Here is a 12,241-nt window from a genome sequence, read left to right on the forward strand (position 1 = left end):
ACTCAAACTCTGATGTTGGTGTCATATTATTAGTATTTTTTCTTTTATGTGAATCTCCTGCAGCTTATAGCAGACTCATTTACCTTGGTACTGTCTTCAGACTCATCACTGCTACTATTTCATTCATGTAAACACTCACGTAAACAATATACATGGAATTAGGTTTCACACATTAATGAAAGTGTTTCAAAACCAACCTTGCCCAAACGCTCTTCAAAATCAGGTGGCCATTCGTGCATCAGGTTATCAATGTCTGGCATGGGTCTGAGGAAGACATTAAGGCATTACTTACTTTCTTGAGTTATAGATTGAAATTTGTTTGTGCGGAACAGCTGTGCCAGCTGAACCAGTTTGTTGTGGGACAGTGTTTGTTCAAGCTTGTGTATCCTGTATTGTGTGTACTGTAAGTGAATGTTTGTTATAATTTATAGTGTGTTACTGCAAGCTGTAAATCACTGTGTGCTAGTGTTTGTACCTGGTGTAAAGTACTGTGGCTGGAGGTTTGGAGCGATGGAGTCGACTGATGCTATCTATCCAGTCATCAATAGCTTTTGGGTTCTTCTGTGCACTCTTGATACTCTTCACCTTCACTTCCTATTAAAGATATTTTTATTGTGTGTGTGAGGAATGAGGACTTATCAACGTGCACAATACAATACAAACTAGCTTCTTTAAATAATGCTTCTGTATATATCAAACAGTTTGAAATTCATTTCTACACTGTATTTCAGATGAACTGTTTGTGAGTGTGTGTGTGTCCTCACAGTGACATTGTGCTGTTTACGGTTCTCAGAAAGCCACGGGGAGAGCACCGTTGGGTCTGATTGCTTAGCACATGGTTTATCCATCACAGTGGTCTGTGTTGTGTATCTGAAAGGAAGAGACATTTATATTAATCCATTTTCATGTTAGATTATATGAAAAATGTTTGAACATGGATTTCAATTTGCTTCCATCACTGTTCCTACCGTTCTGGAGCAGTTCTTGGCTCCCCATCATCTTCATCTGACTCTGTCTCGTCAGAATCGTCCTCCTCATCATCATCATCCTCTTCATCAGTTTCAGCTGGTTCACATGGTCTAGCAGGTGGTCCTGTCTTTTTTTGCTGTGAAATTTCACCATGAATTAAAAGAAGGTTCATTTTATCGATTCACACTCAATGCTTTAAATCTTAGAATCTTTGTACAAGGGTCAATACTAGCCTAAAATCATTTAATGTGATGAATGTGTGCAGTAAAAAATGACAGGTCAAGCATGAGAATGAAGAACACATACAAAACCAATTTTCTTAAGGCTTGCAGAGAGTTTTCTTGGGTACTAAGGGAATGTCTGGATTGAATCTGTATCTGATGACACTCAAACTCTGATGTTGGTATCATATTATTAGTATTTTTTTTTCATATGAATCTCCTGCAGCTTATAGCAGACTCATTTACCTTGGTACTGTCTTCAGACTCATCACTTCTACTATTTCATTCATGTAAACACTCACGTAAACAATATACATGGAATTAGGTTTCACACATTAATGAAAGTGTTTCAAAACCAACCTTGCCCAAAAGCTCTTCAAACTCAGGTGGCCATTCTTGCATCAGGGTATCAATGTCTGGCATGGGTCTGAGGAAGACATTAAGGCATTACTTTCTTTCTTGAGTTATAGATTGAAATTTGTTTGTGTGGAACAGCTGTGCCAGCTGAACCAGTTTGTTGTGGGACAGTGTTTGTTCAAGCTTGTGTATCCAGTATTGTGTGTACTGTAAGTGAATGTTATAATTTATAGTGTGTTACTGCAAGCTGTAAATCACTGTGTGCTAGTGTTTGTACCTGGTGTAAAGTACTGTGGCTGGAGGTTTGGAGCGATGGAGTTGACTGATGCTATCTATCCAGTCATCAATAGCTTTTGGGTTCTTCTGTGCACTCTTGATACTCTTCACCTTCACTTCCTATTAAAGATATTTTTATTGTATGTGTGAGGAATGAGGACTTATCAACGTGCACAATACAACACAAACTAGCTTCTTTAAATAATGCTTCTGTATATATCAAACAGTTTGAAATTCATTTCTACACTGTATTTCAGATGAACTGTTTGTGAGTGTGTGTGTGTCCTCACAGCGACATTGTGCTGTTTACGGTTCTCAGAAAGCCCACGGGGAGAGCACCGTTGGGTCTGATTGCTTAGCACTTGGTTTGTTCATCACAGTGGTCTGTGTTGTGTATCTGAAAGGAAGAGACATTTTTATTATTCCATTTTCATGTTAGATTATATGAAAAATGTTTGAACATGGATTTCAATTTGTTTCCATCACTGTTCCCTACCCTTCTGGAGCTGGTCTTGGGGGCCCCATAATCTTCATCTGATTCTGTGTCATCAGAATCATCCTCATCATCATCATCCTCTTCATCAGTTTCAGCTGGTTCACATGGTCTAGCAGGTGGTCCTGTCTTTTTTTTGCTGTGAAATTTCACCATGATTTAAAAGAAGGTTCATTTTATCGATTCACACTCAATGCTTTAAATCTTAGAATCTTTGTACAAGGGTCAATACTAGCCTAAAATCGTTTAATGTGATGAATGTGTGCAGTAAAAAAATGACAGGTCAAGCATGAGAATGAAGAACACATACGAAACCAATTTTCTTAAGGCCTTGCAGAGAGTTTTCTTGGGTACTAAAAGGAATGTCTGGATTGAATCTGTATCTGATGACACTCAAACTCTGATGTTGGTATCATATTATTAGTATTTTTTGTTTCATGCGAGATCTCCTGCAGCTTATAGCAGACTCATTTACCTTGATACTGTCTTCAGACTCATCACTGCTACTATTTCATTCATGTAAACACTCACGTAAACAATATACATGGAATTAGGTTTCACACATTAAATGAAAGTGTTTCAAAAACCAACCTTGCCCAAACGCTCTTCAAAATCAGGTGGCCATTCTTGCATCAGGTTATTCAATGTCTGGCATGGGGTCTGAGGAAGACATTAAGGCATTACTTACTTTCTTGAGTTATAGATTGAAATTTTGTTTGTGTGGAACAGCTGTGCCAGCTGAAGCAGTTTGTTGTGGGACAGTGTTTGTTCAAGCTTGTGTATCCAGTATTGTGTGTACTGTAAGTGAATGTTTGTTATAATTTATAGTGTGTTACTGCAAGCTGTAAATCACTGTGTGCTAGTGTTTTGTACCTGGTGTAAAAGTACTGTGGCTGGAGGTTTGGAGCGATGGAGTTGACTGATGCTATCTATCCAGTCATCTTCATCTTCATCTGACTCTGTGTCATCAGAATCATCCTCCTCCTCCTCCTCATCCTCTTCATCAGTTTTCAGCTGGTTCACATGGTCTAGCAGGTGGTCCTGTCTTTTTTTTGCTGTGAAATTTCACCATGAATTAAAAGAAGGTTCATTTTACCCATTCACACTCAATGCTTTAAATCTTAGAATGTTTGTACAAGGGTCAATACTAGCCTAAAATCATTTAATGTGGTTAATGTGTGCAGTAAAAAAATGACAGGTCAAAACATGAGAATGAAGAACACATACGGAAACCAATTTTTCTTAAGGTTTGCAGAGAGTTTTCTTGGGTGCTAAAGGAATGTCTGGATTGAATCTGTATCTGATGACACTCAAACTCTGATGCTGGTATCATATTATTGGTATTTTTTCTTTTATGTGAATCTCCTGCAGTTTATAGCAGACTCATTTTACCTTGGTACTGTCTTCAGACTCATCACTGCTACTATTGGCCATGCTTTTTCAGCTGCTGTTGGCTTGTGTTTCCTTAAGACTGGAAACATAACACTATACTTTAGCAATGCTGGAAATGTTTTCACATTGAAATCGTACAGCATTAAGAGCCTCAGCTGACCTGCTTGCCATGGAGTAGGTGCGTACAAACTGGCCACCTCTCCTGAGTCATTGATGTCCAGAGTCTTGTTGTTGGGCGGCTTAGCAATAAGCTCAGGCTGAAAACGTCACACAAAAATTAAATTAAACAGCATAGCCAGCTGACACATTCGCTACTAACAGTTAGACAACATTGACAGTTGGCTCGAGAGCTAACTTAGTTTTGTGCAACAAAAAAAAATGTGCGTTGAGAGGAGCACAGGAAAGCCAAAGAATTAAAACAAACCTGGAAGTTTCTGATTTCAGAATAAAGTGAGAACAGGACATGGAGAGACTGGATTCGGCTCTCGTATACTGGAATGTCCAAGATACCTATAGAAATTCATCTATTAAAATTATATTATAAAGCAGATCGTAAAAAAATTAAATAAAATAAAGACAGTTTAACTAACTGCAAATTGTGTCGATGTACTCTTCCAGGTCACAGTCAATATCTGCTGTGGGGAGGTTCAGCTGCGAGAGAGAGAGAGAGAGAGAGAGAGAGAGAGATTGATTCTACTGTACATTCATTTTGTGTGATGTTACTGAAAAATACACTTCATAAACATAAAATATCCTTGTTTAAAAACAGTGAGACACTAGTGTGGACTGGCAAGATTTGTAAGCTGACAGTCTTGGATCTTTCATTCATGTAAACAATATACATGGAATTAGGTTTCACACATTAATGAAAGTGTTTCAAAACCAACCTTGCCCAAAAGCTCTTCAAACTCAGGTGGCCATTCTTGCATCAGGGTATCAGTGTCTGGCATGGGTCTGAGGAAGACATTAAGGCATTACTTACTTTCTTGAGTTATAGATTGAAATTTGTTTGTGTGGAACAGCTGTGCCAGCTGAACCAGTTTGTTGTGGGACAGTGTTTGTTCAAGCTTATGTATCCTGTATTGTGTGTACTGTAAGTGAATGTTTGTTATAATTTATAGTGTGTTACTGCAAGCTGTAAATCACTGTGTGCTAGTGTTTGTACCTGGTGTAAAGTACTGTGGCTGGAGGTTTGGAGCGATGGAGTTGACTGACGCTATCTATCCAGTCATCAATAGCTTTTGGGTTCTTCTGTGCACTCTCGATACTCTTCACCTTCACTTCCTATTAAAGATATTTTTATTGTGTGTGTGAAGAATGAGGACTTATCAACGTGCACAATACAACACAAACTAGCTTCTTTAAATAATGCTTCTGTATATATCAAACAGTTTGAAATTCATTTCTACACTGTATTTCAGATGAACTGTTTGTGAGTGTGTGTGTGTCCTCACAGTGACATTGTGCTGTTTACGGTTCTCAGAAAGCCACGGGGAGAGCACCGTTGGGTCTGATTGCTTAGCACATGGTTTATCCATCACAGTGGTCTGTGGTGTGTATCTGAAAGGAAGAGACATTTATATTAATCCATTTTCATGTTAGATTATATGAAAAATGTTTGAACATGGATTTCAATTTGTTTCCATCACTGTTCCTACCGTTCTGGAGCTGGTCTTGGGGCCCCATAATCTTCATCTGATTCTGTGTCATCAGAATCATCCTCATCATCATCATCCTCTTCATCAGTTTCAGCTGGTTCACATGGTCTAGCAGGTGGTCCTGTCTTTTTTTGCTGTGAAATTTCACCATGATTTAAAAGAAGGTTCATTTTATCGATTCACACTCAATGCTTTAAATCTTAGAATCTTTGTACAAGGGTCAATACTAGCCTAAAATCGTTTAATGTGATGAATGTGTGCAGTAAAAAATGACAGGTCAAGCATGAGAATGAAGAACACATACGAAACCAATTTTCTTAAGGCTTGCAGAGAGTTTTCTTGGGTACTAAAGGAATGTCTGGATTGAATCTGTATCTGATGACACTCAAACTCTGATGTTGGTGTGATATTATTAGTATTTTTTCTTTTATGTGAATCTCCTGCAGCTTATAGCAGACTCATTTACCTTGGTACTGTCTTCAGACTCATCACTGCTACTATTTCATTCATGTAAACACTCACGTAAACAATATACATGGAATTAGGTTTCACACATTAATGAAAGTGTTTCAAAACCAACCTTGCCCAAAAGCTCTTCAAAATCAGGTGGCCATTCCTGCATCAGGGTATCAATGTCTGGCATGGGTCTGAGGAAGACATTAAGGCATTACTTACTTTCTTGAGTTATAGATTGAAATTTGTTCGTGCGGAACAGCTGTGCCAGCTGAACCAGTTTGTTGTGGGACAGTGTTTGTTCAAGCTTGTGTATCCAGTATTGTGTGTACTGTAAGTGAATGTTTGTTATAATTTATAGTGTGTTACTGCAAGCTGTAAATCACTGTGTGCTAGTGTTTGTACCTGGTGTAAAGTACTGTGGCTGGAGGTTTGGAGCGATGGAGTTGACTGATGCTATCTATCCAGTCATCAATAGCTTTTGGGTTTTTCTGTGCACTTTCGATACTCTTCACCTTCACTTCCTATTAAAGATATTTTTATTGTGTGTGTGAAGAATGAGGACTTATCAACGTGCACAATACAACACAAACTAGCTTCTTTAAATAATGCTTCTGTATATATCAAAGAGTTTGAAATTCATTTCTACACTGTATTTCAGATGAACTGTTTGTGAGTGTGTGTGTGTCCTCACAGTGACATTGTGCTGTTTACGGTTCTCAGAAAGCCACGGGGAGAGCACCGTTGGGTCTGATTGCTTAGCACATGGTTTGTCCATCACAGTGGTCTGTGGTGTGTATCTGAAAGGAAGAGACATTTATATTAATCCATTTTCATGTTAGATTATATGAAAAATGTTTGAACATGGATTTCAATTTGTTTCCATCACTGTTCCTACCGTTCTGGAGCTGGTCTTGGCTCCCCATCATCTTCATCTGACTCTGTGTCATCAGAATCCTCCTCCTCCTCCTCATCATCCTCTTCATCATGTTTAGTTGGCGTACAAGGGTCGATACTAGCCTAAAATCGTTTTATGTGATGAATGTGTGCAGTAAAAAATGACAGGTCAAGCATGAGAATGAAGAACACATACAAAACCAATTTTCTTAAGGCTTGCAGAGAGTTTTCTTGGGTGCTAAAGGAATGTCTGGATTGAATCTGTATCTGATGACACTCAAACTCTGATGTTGGTATCATATTATTGGTATTTTTTCTTTTATGTGAATCTCCTGCAGTTTATAGCAGACTCATTTACCTTGGTACTGTCTTCAGACTCATCACTGCTACTATTGGCCATGCTTTTCAGCTGCTGTTGGCTTGTGTTCCTTAAGACTGGAAACATAATACTATACTTTAGCAATGCTGGAAATGTTTCACATTGAAATCGTACAGCATTAAGAGCCTCAGCTGACCTGCTTGCCATGGAGTAGGTGCGTACAAACTGGCCACCTCTCCTGAGTCATTGATGTCCAGAGTCTTGTTGTTGGGTGGCTTAGCAATAAGCTCAGGCTGAAAACGTCACACACAAATTAAATTAAACAGCATAGCCAGCTGACACATTCGCTACTAACAGTTAGACAACATTGACAGTTGGCTCGAGAGCTAACTTAGTTTTGTGCAACGAAAAAAAAATGTGCGTTGAGAGGAGCACAGGAAAGCCAAAGAATTAAAACAAACCTGGAAGTTTCTGATTTCAGAATAAAGTGAGAACAGGACATGGAGAGACTGGATTCGGCTCTCGTATACTGGAATGTCCAAGATACCTATAGAAATTCATCTATTAAAATTATATTATAAAGCAGATTGTAAAAAAATTAAATAAAATAAGGACAATTTAACTAACCGCAAATTGTGTCGATGTACTCTTCCAGGTCACAGTCAATATCTGCTGTGGGGAGGTTCAGCTGCGAGAGAGAGAGAAAGAGAGAGAGAGAGAGAGAGAGAGAGAGAGAGACTGATTCTACTGTACATTCATTTTGTGTGATGTTACTGAAAAATACACTTCATAAACATGAAATATCCTTGTTTAAAAACAGTGAGACACTAGTGTGGACTGGCAAGATTTGTAAGCTGACAGTCTTGGATCTTTCATTCATGTAAACAATATACATGGAATTAGGTTTCACACATTAATGAAAGTGTTTCAAAACCAACCTTGCCCAAAAGCTCTTCAAACTCAGGTGGCCATTCTTGCATCAGGGTATCAGTGTCTGGCATGGGTCTGAGGAAGACATTAAGGCATTACTTTCTTTCTTGAGTTATAGATTGAAATTTTGTTTGTTGTGGGACAGTGTTTGTTCAAGCTTATGTATCCTGTATTGTGTGTACTGTAAGTGAATGTTTGTTATAATTTATAGTGTGTTACTGCAAGCTGTAAATCACTGTGTGCTAGTGTTTGTACCTGGTGTAAAGTACTGTGGCTGGAGGTTTGGAGCGATGGAGTTCACTGACGCTATCTATCCAGTCATCAATAGCTTTTGGGTTCTTCTGTGCACTCTCGATACTCTTCACCTTCACTTCCTATTAAAGATATTTTTATTGTGTGTGTGAGGAATGAAGACTTATCAACGTGCACAATACAACACAAACTAGCTTCTTTAAATAATGCTTCTGTATATATCAAACAGTTTGAAATTCATTTCTACACTGTATTTCAGATGAACTGTTTGTGAGTGTGTGTGTGTCCTCACAGCGACATTGTGCTGTTTACTGTTCTCAGAAAGCCCCATGGAGAGCACCACTGGGTCTGATTGCTTAGCACATGGTTCATCCAACACTACCAAGCCCAGACCATCCACCTTCCCATCCGGCCGAGGAACCTTGACACATACAGTAGTTTTAACAGCAATCCTCGTACATTTCTTTTAATCCACATGAACAGTACATTGGCGTAAAACATATAATGTTTACATTTTATTATCATTAGTAGTAGTAGTAGTAATAGTAGTAGTATCCACTTACTTTAAGGAAAGCATCAATGTCGCCTACAGCTGGAATGAAGTCTGGAATAAAAGGCTTCAGCTTATGATCCAGTTCAATGTTCTGAGGTGTGTATCTGAAAGGAAGAAACATTTATATTAATCCATTTTCATGTTAAGATTATAAGAAAAATGTTTGAACATGCATTTCAATGTTTAAGTAATGTTCCATCACTTCAGAACCACAATGTCTATGGTTTATGTCGAACTGTGTAGGAACATTCGCACAGCTTACCGTGTGATGAACTGGAAAATGTCTTTTATATCTGATGAGACATGGAGATGGTCATAATCTGATGGATCATATGCCCTGTAGGGAGACATACCCCCACACAATGATGACTGCAGATCCTATGCTCCAGTTTCATTTTACATCTATATCACAATCTGATTAATTTCTAAACCCACTGCATACAAGGTCTATTAAAAACAAACCGTTCTATATCCTTATAGCTTTGTTAAGGAATCATATGGTTTCTCTCTCTGAGGCATGGCACCGACAAGCCCTCAAAAACATCATTCTCCAGCTAGTACTTTAAATGACGGTGAGTGAGAGCTGTTGAAATTTTATCTCATTCATCTGTATTATCTGTCATTTTTTTGGCTCCAATAGGTGAGGCCCTGTGGCCTTCTAAAGAAAATCACTCTCTGAAAAGGTGCAGGATATCAATATACCTCTAAACTTCAACATTTTCAAAGCCAGATGTTAGCCTGAATGTTTAATACTAATCATAATCTGTACAAAACACCACAAATCACCTGCCTTTATGGTGAAGCTTTTATGGGGAAAAAAACAAATTACAGTTAAATCTGATGGCAGGCAAGGAGTTACTGACTTATGTTGTTTCCTTCACTGTTCCTACCCTTCTGGAGCTGGTCTTGGCTCCCCATCATCTTCATCTGACTCTGTGTCATCAGAATCCTCTTCATCATCATCCTCTTCATCATAATCCTCATCATCAGTTTCAGCTGGTTCACATGGTCTAGCAGGTGGTCCTGTCTTTTTTTGCTGTGAAATTTCACCATGAATTAAAAGAAGGTTCATTTTATCCATTCACACTCAATGCTTTAAATCTCAGAATCTTTGTACAAGGGTCAATACTAGCCTAAAATCGTTTAATGTGATGAATGTGTGCAGTAAAAAATGACAGGTCAAGCAGGATAATGAAGAACACATACGAAAGCAATTTTCTTAAGGCTTGCAGAAAGTTTGCCTGGGTACTAAAGGAATGTCTGGATCAAATCAGTATACGATGACACTCAAACTCTGATGTTGGTATCATATTATTGGCATTTTTTTTTCTTTTATGCGATCTCCTGCAGCTTATAGCAGACTCATTTACCTTGATACTGTCTTCAGACTCATCATTGCCACTACTGGCCATGTAATTCAGCTGCTGTAGGCTTGTGTTCCTTAAGACTGGAAACATAACAATATACTTTAGCAATGCTGGAAATGTTTAGCATTGAAATGTACAGCATTAAGAGCCTCAGCTGACCTGCTTGCCGTGGAGTACGTGTGTCCAAACTGGCCAGCTCTTCTGAGTTGCTGATGTCCAGAGTCTCGTCGTAGGGCTGGTTATCAAGAAGCTCAGGCTGAAAACGTCACACAGACATGTTTTTAAATGTCACACTGCAGTAAACATAAAAGACCAATACTTATTTACGTGTTAGAGCCAAACTAAAACTAACATTAACAAATGAATACACTATGTGAATTTCAGTAGATACAAGCTTCGTAATATCTAAAGTATCTGCTATTACTCATACAGTATGTACCATTTATCAGGTCTATACTGTCAACTGTAGAAAGGGATGAAACAAACAGTTTGAAAGAGGTGAGCTTTGTGAGTCGTGTAAATGACACTGCATTTGATAGCCCACAGAGCCACAGAGAACTTAAGACAGTTTGTGAAGAATTTGCAAAGCCACATGCAACCATAAAGAATAATTCAGACAGATAAAGTATGTTTTGTTTAATTTATTATTATTTTCTTCAGTTGCAGTTCATGCATTTCATGTAAAAAGTCTGGCGAGTAAAATAAAACATTTACTAGCCAGTGGCGACTCAAGCTTTTGTAAAGGTGATATTGGATATTTTGGACACAATTTTTTTCAGTATACAAAATATATCTAAGATTTCTCTTTATTTTCATTTCTGTTTGCTTATTTAAGTTGTGTTCTTTAAATAAGTAACGCTGTGTCCAGTAGAATACAGCTCGAGATGTGAAGTGCTGTCTGATTACTGCTGCAACTTGAATTGGAGCGATCCCATACGTTAATGCTAACTCAGCGCGTTACATACACACAGAAAAGGACAACATCTCTCACAGCAGCGTTTGGATCAAGTATAAAAATAAGAAAGAACTTTAATTAAAAATCGTTTTTTACCTCATAGTCCTCAGACTGGATTTTCTTATAGGTGCTGAACTTCAAGTTCCACCTCTTAGCTTGCAGCTTCTTGAAAAAGGGCATTTCAGCTGTCGAGGTAAACTATAATCCTTTATAGAAACGTATATAGAAGTTATATTTGTATATTTATAAATACTTGACGCATTCAAAAACGAGGTCACTTGATAAAACTTCGTGATCTTCGTGTGGTCAACGCAGGTGTGTTTGTCGCTCTGACGTTGCTAACGTTGTAAATTCTCGTTCTGATTCTGATGACGTGGGCGTCGCTAGGCATTTTGGGGGGCTTTAGCCCCCCCCCTAACATTTCTACTCAGCCCCCATAAGCCTCCATAAACTCTACACAAATTCGTGATCGCCTCAGTCCCCTTTAAATTTCATATGAAAACGGCGGCAGACTTCGGCTCTTCCCCGTCTTTCAGCGCGTTCTTCAATCCGCAGACCGCGGCAAGGATCAGAGGACGTGTGTGTGTGCGCGCGCGCACATGTGCAATACAATAGAATGCTGCAATAAATTTACCATCCTATCGTGTTAGTAAAACGTTTATTTTATTTTATTTTATTTATTTTTTATTTTTTACCCTCATTGGGGTCTGAGCCATCAACCCCCCCCCCTTTAAATTCCGTGAAATGACAAAAAAAGTCACATTTATGGGTCTTTCATGCACATTAAAATTTCACAAAATAAACATTATGTATCAGGGTTAATTTGCCCTGGTTGAACAAGAGGAATTAGTCACTGAGTCCAGACTTATGTGAATACACTAGTACATACTGTCACTAGTTTATCTTGAGGACTCCAAGCTGACATGATCCTCTCTGCAGCCAGAAAACATACCCAAAGCAAATGTTAGATTGCTACAGTGTTTGAGCATGTTGCCTACACAGAGATAAACAGCCTTCTAGTTCTTCAAAAAGTGGTTCAAAGTTGTTCAACTTTGCTCCGATGAACTACACATTGAAGATGGCACCCTTTAATATAGTTTTGCAGGCCACTTTCATGATTGATGAATGAAAGAGACACATTTCAGCTGT

The 12,241-nt window shown here is 38.5% G+C and overlaps 2 protein-coding genes across 2 annotated transcripts; both read right to left on the bottom strand.

Annotated features, from left to right (window-relative positions):
* Window positions 1–1,801: 1,801 nt before the first annotated feature.
* LOC131370476 (intraflagellar transport protein 46 homolog) lies at window positions 1,802–7,116 on the bottom strand. The gene is made up of 12 exons (XM_058417821.1): window positions 7,075–7,116; window positions 6,718–6,839; window positions 6,514–6,619; window positions 6,225–6,343; window positions 5,947–6,013; window positions 5,367–5,500; window positions 5,163–5,268; window positions 4,874–4,992; window positions 4,596–4,662; window positions 4,299–4,359; window positions 4,129–4,218; window positions 1,802–1,869 (listed from the first exon to the last, which is right to left on the bottom strand). The coding sequence occupies exons 1-12, from the start codon at window positions 7,114–7,116 to the stop codon at window positions 1,802–1,804; spliced, it is 1,101 nt and encodes a 366-aa protein (XP_058273804.1).
* A 56-nt stretch (window positions 7,117–7,172) lies between these two features.
* Window positions 7,173–11,629, bottom strand: LOC131370478 (intraflagellar transport protein 46 homolog; the record flags this gene model as incomplete). The annotated part of the gene is made up of 12 exons (XM_058417822.1): window positions 7,173–7,328; window positions 7,497–7,582; window positions 7,663–7,723; window positions 7,974–8,040; window positions 8,221–8,339; window positions 8,510–8,638; window positions 8,781–8,874; window positions 9,033–9,107; window positions 9,661–9,806; window positions 10,141–10,217; window positions 10,297–10,387; window positions 11,606–11,629. Coding segments are annotated over 12 exons (1,125 nt in total), but the record flags the coding sequence as incomplete, so codon positions are not given.
* Window positions 11,630–12,241: the final 612 nt, after the last annotated feature.

Source organism: Hemibagrus wyckioides, linkage group LG19 (assembly GCF_019097595.1).
Source record: "Hemibagrus wyckioides isolate EC202008001 linkage group LG19, SWU_Hwy_1.0, whole genome shotgun sequence".
NCBI lineage: Eukaryota > Metazoa > Chordata > Actinopteri > Siluriformes > Bagridae > Hemibagrus > Hemibagrus wyckioides.

What these genes read in the sequence shown, in the direction of transcription:
- LOC131370476 (XM_058417821.1), bottom strand. Translation starts at nt 7,116, where the DNA reads ATGGCCAATAGTAGCAGTGATGAGTCTGAAGACAGTACCAAG. An exon ending in GTAAACAGCACAATGTCACT is followed by an intron (nt 6,344 to 6,513) that starts GTGAGGACACAC and finishes TATCTTTAATAG; the next exon opens with GAAGTGAAGGTGAAGAGTAT. An exon ending in GTAAACAGCACAATGTCACT is followed by an intron (nt 4,993 to 5,162) that starts GTGAGGACACAC and finishes TATCTTTAATAG; the next exon opens with GAAGTGAAGGTGAAGAGTAT.